This window comes from Sciurus carolinensis, chromosome 3 (genome assembly GCF_902686445.1).
Source record: "Sciurus carolinensis chromosome 3, mSciCar1.2, whole genome shotgun sequence".
In the NCBI taxonomy this organism is placed as follows: Eukaryota; Metazoa; Chordata; class Mammalia; order Rodentia; family Sciuridae; genus Sciurus; species Sciurus carolinensis.
In genome coordinates this window covers 72,510,813-72,521,293 of record NC_062215.1, presented here as the reverse complement: position 1 = coordinate 72,521,293, position 10,481 = coordinate 72,510,813, and the positions used below count along the sequence as shown (strand labels likewise).

Below are 10,481 nucleotides of genomic sequence, written 5' to 3'. Positions count from 1 at the left end.
ATGCACCAGTAGGTTGTTTATTTAAAATATTTGTATTTCCTTGATGTAGGTATTTATTGCTATAAACTTACCTGTCAGTATTGCTTTTACTATTTTTCTTAAGTTTTGGTCTGTGGTTTTCCTGTTTTCATCTGTTTCAAGAAATTTTTAATTTCCCTTTTGATTTATTTGATGACCTATTGTTCATTCAATAGCACACTACCTAGTTTCAATGAATGTGTACAGTTTTTAAAGTTCTTTATGTTGTTAATTGCTAGTTTTATTCCATTGTGGTCGGAAATGGCATGTGATATGGTCTCCTGTTCTTTCTATTTGTTGAGACATGTTGTGGGCTAATATATGGCCTTCTGGAGCATGTTCCATGTGCTGATGACAAGAAAGTAATTTATGCAGCTGTTAAATAAAATATTCTACAAATGTTAGCTCCATTTGATCTATGCTATAATTTAATTCCAGTGTTTCTTTGTTGATTTTTTTTTTTTTTTGGTTGATATTTCTAATACAAAAGTGAGGGGTTGAGAAACAACTGTTGTTGCATTGGGGCCTATCTCTCCCTTTATATCTAATAATGTGTGCTTTATAAAATTTGTACTCCAGCATTAGATTCATATACATTTACAACTGTCATATCTTCTTGTTGAATTGATCCTTTGATCATTATACAGTGACCTTCTTTTTCTCTCTTTATAGTTTTTGATTCAAAGTCTGTTTTATCTGACATAAGGGTAACTATTCCTGCTTCTTTTTGGTTTCTATTTGTGTAAAATGTATTTTTCCATCCCTGTATTTTCATGTGTGTGTGTGTTGTCACTGGTGGAGTTAGCTCCTCACAGGCAGCTTATTATTGGGGCTATTTTTAGTGAAGCACTATTTTTAGTGCTTCAGCCAATCTGTATCTTTTAATTGGGGAATTTAATCTATTTATATGCAAGGTTATTATTGATATGTAAAGGTTTATTCCTGATATTTTGTTAATTTTCTTCTGGAATTTGAATATTCTTTGTTCTTTTCTTCTGCTACTATTTATCTTTGTGGCTTTTTTTTTTCTTTTCTTTTGTGTATCTGCTCTTCTGTTGGGTTTTATACCTTTACATGTTTTCATAATGATAATTATCTTTCTTTTGCTTCTAGGTATAGAAGTCTTTACACATCTTTGAAAGGCTGATCTGGTGATGATGCAGTTCCACAGTTTTTGCTTACCTTATAAATCATTTATTTCTTCTTTGCTTCTGAAGGATAGCTTTGCAGGTTACTATATTCTCAGTTGGCAGTTATTTTCCTTCAGAACTCATTTCCTTCTAATCTTTAAGAAAGGTATTTATTCTAAGATCTAGACAAAGACAAAGAAAACCACTATCATCACTCTTATTCAACATAGTTCTGGAAGTGTTAACCAGAGAAAGAGGTAAGACAAAAATATTAAAGGCATACAAATAGAAATAAAGAAAGTCATATTGTCTTTGTTCACAAGAAAAAAATGAAATATTCAACCAAAAAATTTTTAGAACTTATAAACAAATTCAGTAGAGTTGCAGGATAGAAAATCAATATGCAAAAATCAGTAGCATTTTATATAACAATAATAAAATTTCTGAGAAAGAAATCAAGAAAATATTCCCATTTATGATCAAATCAAAAAATAAAATTATTTAGTGATAACTTTGACCAAGGAAGAGAATAACCTCTATAATGGAAATGATAAATCACTGATAAAAGAAACTTGAAGAAGACACATACAGAAAAGGTTGGACAGATCTCTCTTGTTCATGGATAGAAAGAAATAATATTGTTAAAATGACAATATTACCAAAAGCAATTTACGGATTCAATGCAATCCCCATCAAAATACCAATGGTATTCTTCACAGAAATGGGGGAGAGGGTGTTTTATTCAGTTTTTTAGCTGCTGTGACTAAAAGGATCTGACCAGAATAAATTTAGGGGAGGAAAAGTTTATTTAGGAACTCATGGCTCAGAGGTCTCAATCCATAGACAGCAGGCTCCATTCCTTGGGGATTGAGGTAAGGCTGACATCATGACAGGAGAGTGTGGTGGAGTAAACAACTCACACCATGATCAGGAAGCAGAGAGAGTCCACTCACCAGATACAAATGTATACCCAAAGTCGCACCCAATTCCCACCTCCTCCAGCTATACCCTACCACTTTCAGTTACCACTCAGTTAATCCCTATCAGGGGATTAAGTCACTGATTTGATTAAGTCTCTCACAACCCAATGGTTTCTCCTTTGAATCATCTTGAATTGTCTCACATGTGAACTTTTGGGAGACACCTCACATCTGAACCATAACAGAGGAGGAATCCTAAAGTTTACATGAAAGCACAAAAGACCCTGAATAACCAAATCAATCTTGAACAAAAATAACAAGTCTGAACACATAGCAACACTGATCTCAAGACATAACATGGAGATGGAGAAACCAATTTTGGATGATATTGACATATAAATTGACAAATGGACCAGTGAAGCAGACAGGAGTTTCCAGAAATAAATCCACACATTTAAAGCCAACTGATTCTTCACAAAGGCACCAAAATTATACCTTGGAAAAAGTACACCCTCTTCAATAAACGTACTGGATATTCATACGCAAAAGGATGAAATTTGACCCTTCTCTCTCACAATCAATAAAAATCAATGTAGATCAAAACCTAAACGTAAGATCTGAAACCACAAATCTACTAGAAGAAAACTCAGACATTGGTATAAACAATGATATATATATAGATATTTTTGGATAAGACCTCAAAAGCACAGACAAAAAAAGCAAAAACAGAAAAATGGGATTATCAAACCAAGAAGCTTCTGCACAGCAAAGGAAACAACAATGGAGTGAAAAGATACCATATCATCTCAGTCAGGATGATTATTACAAAAAAAATAACAAATGCTGGCAAGGATGCAGAGAAAAAGGGAACTCTTATACACTAGTGGAAATGTAAATTAGTATAGCCATAATAGAGAACACTATAGAGTCTCATAGAGTCTCATTAAAAACCTAGAAATACAATGACAATATGATCTAGCTGTCCCTCTTCTGAATATGTAACCAAAGAAAATGAAATCAAATCAGCATATTAAAGAGATATCCTCACCCGCATTTTCATTGTAACAAACAAAAAAAAGTGTACATTACTGGATGAATGGATAAAGAAAATGTGGTGTAATGTGCATAATGGAATACTATTTGATCATCAAAAGAATGAAATTCTGTCATTTGCAGCAAAACTGCTGGAAGTGAACATTGTGTTAGGTGAATCCAGTCAGAAACAGAAAGCAAATACCGTATGTTCTCTCACAAACCCAGACGTCAAAGTAGGAAAAAGAAGAGAAATTACTAGTAATTAAGAAGGGGAGGAGAGAGTGAGGACAGAGGGAGGTTGGATAAGCGATACCAAATATAGGACATATGATTTCTAGTGTTCTACAGCACAGTAGGGTAACTGTTTGACAAAATGCTTTTATATATTTTATGAAAAACTAGAAGAGAGGAGTTTGAAGCCTTTATACATAAGGAAATCATGCAAAGATGGAAATGTTAATTGCCCTGGTTTGATCAATACCTACTGTATACATGTGTTGAAATATCAAACAATACTCCATAAATATTTACAATTATCTCGTGTTAACTAAAAGGAAAAACTAAAACTAAAAATACCCTGAGCTGACTCAGGCCACACAACCGTTAAGTGACAAAGTAACCAGTTAAGTTTCAAAGCGGGTCTGCCACTATTTGGTCGCCATCCCAGACAGTGACCAATCAGACCATCCTGGCCTCACCTCTGGGGTTTTTCAGTGCAACAGAGGGGAGATTCTCAACCACAACCTCTGTAACTGGCAGATGCAGATGGAAACAGAAAAAACAGAAAACAGTGAGTCTTGCGCTGGACAGCTGGAGCGCAGAAGAGTTCAGAAGTGGGCGGGTGTATGAGTTTAAAAAAAAAAGTGGGGGTGGAAACCCCACCAGCCAAGTTGAAAAAAATAACTGAAGTGCGCCTATCTCCCGGCCGGAGCCCCTCCCCTCGGCCCGGCTGCGCGGGAGGAGTGTGACCCAGGTGCCGCTTCCTCCCTCCGTTCAGGGTCAGGAGCCAGTGAGCGCGACCCTCGCCGCTGCCGCGTTTCGTACCCTAGGCCTCTCGGCCTCAGACTGGGTCGCCGCCCAGGACCCGTCGGAGATGAGCAACCGCAACTTCACGTCGCTGCCCCCTCACCACGGTGAGTACCCGCCCCGGGAAGGGGTCCTTGGCTCACCGCACGCTGCGGCCGGACAGGAGCGCATGGGTCGGGCGCGGTCGCGGACACCCGCCAGTCGTGCCGTGCCACCTCTGAACCTGACGCCGGCCCCAGACCCTCTGCGCCTTTGGCTCGGGTGGGTCCCTGTCCCACGTTCCCGACTCCCACCCGCGGGCTCTGTGCGCCCGAAGCCTGGACAGGCCGCCAGCCGGCCAACTCCGGCGCGTCCGCTCGCTTTCTGTTTCTTTGTGTGGGGCTAGTGAAGTGCCTGGGGCCAGAACTTGTCCCGCTAAGAGAATAAAGAAGGCGCCTGCTAGGAGGGAGCGGCAGAGCCTTAAGCAACCCAGAGTCCACTAGAGTCGAAGTTGCTTTCTGGGCCGCTGCCGCGCAGGGGAACAGAGGGCAGGACTCTGGCAAACTCCAGCTAACTCCAGCCGCTTCGCGGGACTTGCTTGCTTCCTTCAGAGTCTAGGGAAGAACACAGTGTTGGAGGGATCCGCTAGTCTTCACTCTTTGGGGGTGTTAGATAGCACACGTTTTCTTCCTAACAGGAAATCGTTCGCCCTGAGATTTTTTTTGTGGATGCTCGGAAAAATTGCTGGGCCTCTCCTCGCCCTTGTGCTCTGACTTGGGGCTTTTGCGACAAAAACTGTTTTTTATTTTCTTTGTTTTTTGTTTGTTTGTTTGTTTTCTGTTTTTTAAATGACTGTTTATCCTTTTATCCCCACCCTGGCCAAATAAGATTATTAGTCTATCAAAGAGGAGATATTTTGAATCTATAATGTGATCAATTTATACTATTAATATAATGATGTGAGTATTGGAGACACCCACTCTAATAATCTTTGAAATGCAGGTGGTAGTGAGACCTGTCCCAGCCCAAGCCAGGGCATGGATGAGAAAGTTTAGATCTGCAGGTGTGTATTCCATGCCTGTAAGTGCACAGGACTATGTTTATGCCCTGAAGCTTGCTTGGGTCAGGTCATGTAGCAGACAGTATTCCTACAAGGGAACCTGGGCTCCTGGGCTTCGTTGTCAGTATTGGATAAGCTATGCCACTTATTAAAAAGTAAACCTCTCTTAGCTCCAATTTTGCCTTCTGCAAAATGGGAATAATAATAGAATATTATTCATTGGGTTGTAAAAATTAAGTGCATCTATACAACTCAGCACAGACTAACATATACCATGTGCTCAATGAATGTCAGGCATCTTTATATTAACTTTACATAAGACTACAGTCCCTGAGTTCATGAGTAATAGTGTGTTTACATATGAGTATGTTCCAAATCCTGGGTTAAGGGCTCAGAAGACAGAAACCACTGTGATCATTTCTGTTCAGGCACTGCCAAAGTTCAGGCTGCAGCCATTCCCAAAGAGGATTGCTCACCCCTACCACACCCTCCAATGAGTTCTTCAGGATTCCAGTTTCAGACCTTGACCAATGACTGCAAACACCTCCCTTCTGGGATTGATAGAGATGCAGCCCTTGCTTGCATACCATTCCAGATTACCCTCTGAAGTTGATTTATGGCAGGATCCCTGCTGTGGGAGAACTCTGGGGCCCCATTTCTCACCGATAACTCAGACAGGATGTGTCTATATCCTGTGGCAGTTTACATAGCTGTAACTGCTCCTCAGAACCAGAGGTTAGAGTGGAGAAGACCTGCTTCTGTCAACCAGGCCTGCCCTGCCCAGCTGCATTCAGCCTGCTCTCCTAGGCTTGAATGCCATAGTCACTGTGAGTGACTCATGCACAGCAGTCCTGTTGCCTTGCCCTTGGCTGGAAGGGGTCAGCGCTCAGTGAGGAGACAGCCAGGTTTGGCAGCTTTATATAGAATTTGCTGCCTCTGGCAGAAGCGGTGAGGATTGTATTAAGTGCCAAATGAGATTCCATCACAGTCATTGCTCAATCCCTCCAGATATTGGTGGTGTTAGGAGTCACATGGGGCTGGCATAATCACCGAAACTTTCCCAGGGTGCCCTTGGCTAAGCAAGTATTTCTGGGAACTTGCAAAGCTCTCTGGGAAGTAGAAGGGTGTGGGGAAAGAGGCATTCTATATTTGTAAAGGGAGCAGATAAATGAGAGGTTGAACAAGCCAAGTCAGTTTGCTTCTTTGAATTATATAGATAGATTTTTTTTTTCTTCAAATGTCTTTCTGACACCTTAACCCTAACACCTTCCAGTGACTGAGCCAACACAATTGCCCCACAAGCACTAGTTAAAATCCAAACCCAACAAACAAGTTTGAATGAGATGAATAAAGAGTTAAAGACAGGGAAGACAAAAACAATTTCTTCCCACCCCAAGGGCAGTGACCTTATTGATTGTTGAGAATTCTTCTGGAAGCATTATATGCATGTACAATTACTTCTTAGTTTACATAATGGAACCTGTTTCATATATTCTACTCCATCTTACATTTTTCTGTAAGAACATCTTAAAGATTATACCTTACCACCATATATAGACTAATTTTTCTGGGGACTGCAGAGTATGAACTGTACAAATCTATGAACAAATTGTTTTTATTTATTTGTTTATTTATTTAACCAATTTCTCTGCTAATTGGCATTTAGGATATGTGCAGATTTATTTATAATTTTTATTCAACCAGATGCAGTGCTGCCATGGCAACCCTTATAAGTTGAGTTTTATTTGCATGTGATTGTAGACTTTTAGGAAAAATTCACCCACCCCAAAATTTAATTTACAGAACAAAAAAACTATGTTTAAAATGTTAGTAGATACTCAGAAACCCCTCCTAAAGGTCACACCATTTTCTAATGCTAACTTATGTGTAGCTACTTCCCCACATTCTTACTTACATTGTATAGTGTTCATCTTGGTTAGATTGATGGGTAGAAAATGTTGTCACTTTGAAATGTGCCTCTTTAATTACAAGTAAGGCTGAGCATGTTTTCTTGCCGCTCACAGCCCCACCTGCTTGTGTAGTCAGGCCTGGGCATTTACTGACTATAGGAGAAATGCAAAATACCTCATAGCCTCAGTTTTCTCATCTGTTGGTGGAAATAATATGAGCTACTTCACAGGACTCACCTGATAGACAAGAGTGTAAACGCCTGCCCCCATGCCCAGCAATAATGGTATGGAGGTAGCAGTTGCTAACGGAATTTATCAAAGCACACTTGATCTGCAGATGCTGGTAATTTCAGAATTCTCTTTTGCAGATGACTGACTGTTGTTCTTGATTTTGATAATATAGCAACATTAATGCTTCTAGGCCAAGCCCTGCTAAGGGCCTTGCCCGGGTCACCTTTCCATGCCTGGAGAGATGAGCATTTGCTTACCTTTTTGGCAGAGGGAACACTTGAGGCTTAGGGGAGATTGGCTGCCAGGGGGCTCCAAGATACTGAGTTCAAAGTTAGGCTGAGGACAGAGGCTGCCAGATCCCACAACCAGCTAAGGCCTATCTGAGCAGGGGATTAGGATATGTGGAGGTTGGTAGCTGATGTGCATCCTGCCCTCTACAGGGGCTCTGGAAAATCACCTCAGAGCAGGTCACACAGAAAGACTGTGTGTGGCATTGGCATTGGGAACCTGTCAGCTGCTCTCCCTCTACTCCCCACTCCTCATCTAGGCCCACAGCTCAACCCCAATCCTTAACTGCCCATTATCACTCCCTTTCTTGTGGTCAGACCCGCCCTGCCTTGGGCGTTCCCTGATGGCTGGCCCCTGATGCACCCACCCCAAGCCTGTCTGCCTCTCCTGCTTCATCCTTCACAAATGTCTGCATGAGGCCCTCAGGCTTTCTGGATAAATGCCCCCCACCCCCCTGCCACACACACACACACACACACACACACACACACACACACACGCACACACATACACACACCTGCTTGTCTATCAAGGCCCAGATTATGAAATCCCATCTCAGAAATTTTTCCCAACCCCAGACACCAACTACTACAGCCCAGGGGACACTTTTCAGTCCTGACAGTTTCCTATGCATGTCCCCTTCCCAGAATTCTGACCTCCTAAAAGACTCCATGACACCCCCTGCCCACAACTTGGATCCTGACACACAGAGTGGCTGGACAAGCCACTTGGGTACAAATGAATGATTGCACAGATGGCCCTAAGGCCAACACTCTCAGGGCCAGGGCCATTCTAAAGCCAAAGGCCCATTCCAAAGGCCTGAAGTACCTTTTAAAAATCATACATTCAGTCAGTTGCTCCTAGACCGGAACTTGGCATGTACCAGGAGGCCAGTAAATAGCAAATTGAAACAGACAGAAAGTCAAACCAAAACACATTCTCAGACCACAGCAAGGAGGGCCCAGAAATCCCCTCCCACCTAGCACTGAGTCATATTTCTTGTCCTCTCCTCCTCCCTTCACCCACCCTTATTCTCCCCCACCTCCCACTCATCCTGGCCTGGAAATTTCTTTAGATCATTATATAATCTGACCTTTTGAGGAAATGCTGGCCTCTACGCTTAATTATTATACATTTTAATTTTTGTACATTCTTCCCAAACAATGTTGCTGTACAAAATCTTAGCCCGTGTCAGAAACTGACAAGGTCCCCTATCCCCTGGTGCATTGCAGAGCCCAACCCCCTGGCTCTGGATTCCATCTTGGGCAAGACGAGGGTCAGGCAGGGCTTTTGTAAGACTCCTCCACACACCCTCCCAGCCTCTGGGGAGCCTGTGCATATTGGCATTTCATAGGCAAACCCCTGTCTGCGCTCGGGGAAGGCCGCTTGCTACTGACCCAACCCTGCTCTTCCTCTTGTTCTATCACCTCCACAGCCTCCACTTCATCATCTCTCATTCATACCTCTTGTTGACCCTTTATTATAGTTCTCTTGTTTCTGCTTAGCTGGCAAACTCCTTCCTTCCATGTTAAATCCACACACTCCATCTCATACTGCCAAAGAATTGTGGTCACCGTTCCAGGGCTGTGTAAAAAGCACTCACCTATTTGGGGTCATTTGTGAGTGGCCAGCCCTGGGCATGGCGGCCTCAGTTATCTCATGGCACTGACACACCCTGGGCACAGCTCTCTATCTCTGCTTTGCATGGGATGGTAGTGACTGAGGCATCTCTCAGAGAGTGCTACCACCAGAACCCCTTGCACCTCCTTCTCCTGCATGCATTTTGCACACTAACAGAGGGCCAAGTACGGGGCTTCCAGCTGAATGCAAACCCAAATGCTGTTATTTTTCCCCTAGACTCTGTATTGGAGAATCTTTATATTTTATCAGCAGCTGATGAATACCCATACCTTCAGCAGAATCTCAGGGGAAGGAAATTGTGGTTTGACAGATGATCAAAACCTGTGTCTTTTGTGTTGGGCCCCAGTTGGTGACTTCTCTGTTCACCAAGCATCAGAGTCTACTTCCTTTACCATCATTTCTCACTTGAGATGCTTGCTAAAACCTACACGCATACCTTATCAATACTAGAGGCTTCAAGTTCAGGTTCCCCTTCACTACTGTTTAAAAATTACTTGTCCAAATACCCTTTGTCAATGTACTAATGACAAAAATGAGTAGTACCAGCTAGTAAATGGCATTTGGAGTCCAAAGATTTAGTTTATAATCTAGACCCACTGTGAGCTGTGACCTTGGACCAGTTGCTGGGCTTTTTTACATCCCAGTTCATTATCCAAAACAGACCAGCTGGTCTCAGGAGTGTGCAACCGTGTGTTCCCACAAGGCCCAGTGCCCAGAGGGCCCTGTGCTCACTTGGCTTCATGTTCTGTTCTCACTATTTAAAAGTCTTTATATTTCAGCATTTTGATCTTGCACTAGGCCCCCAAATTCTGTAGCTAGTCTTGATCCCATAATAATTCCACCTTAGGAGTTTGTTTTGAGGATTAACTGTCTTCTCATAGATAAAATTCCTAGTGTGGTACCTGGTCTGTACTCATGGTCATGCTTAATGACTGCAACTCACTGAGTGTTGAGTGTGTCCTGCTCCCTCCACACTCCCCAGCCTTGCCTCTGATTGACCATGTGCCACTGCAAATCATACTCCAAACAGGGACGGGCTTCCCAGATCCCAGAGAGCCCAGGGCAAGGCCCTACACTCAGCAGGGCCGCCTCCTCCCTCTGAACCTTGAGAATTGAATCCTCACACTGAGGGTTTTTCTTTTAATCATTTTTATTGGTGCATTTTAATTATACATAATAGTGGGATTCATTGTGATGCATTTGTTCATGTGTGCATGTAATTTGACCAGTCTCACTGCCCAGT

The 10,481-nt window shown here is 42.4% G+C and overlaps 1 protein-coding gene across 1 annotated transcript in view; it reads left to right on the top strand.

Annotated features, from left to right (window-relative positions):
- Window positions 1-3,842: 3,842 nt before the first annotated feature.
- Gypc (glycophorin C (Gerbich blood group)) overlaps window positions 3,843-10,481 on the top strand; it is a 42,305-nt gene continuing 35,666 nt past the window's right edge. The window contains exon 1 of the mRNA XM_047547116.1: window positions 3,843-4,236. Within this exon, the coding sequence (XP_047403072.1) occupies window positions 4,197-4,236 (40 nt within the window). The 5' untranslated portion in view covers window positions 3,843-4,196. The remainder of the gene's footprint in view (window positions 4,237-10,481) is intronic.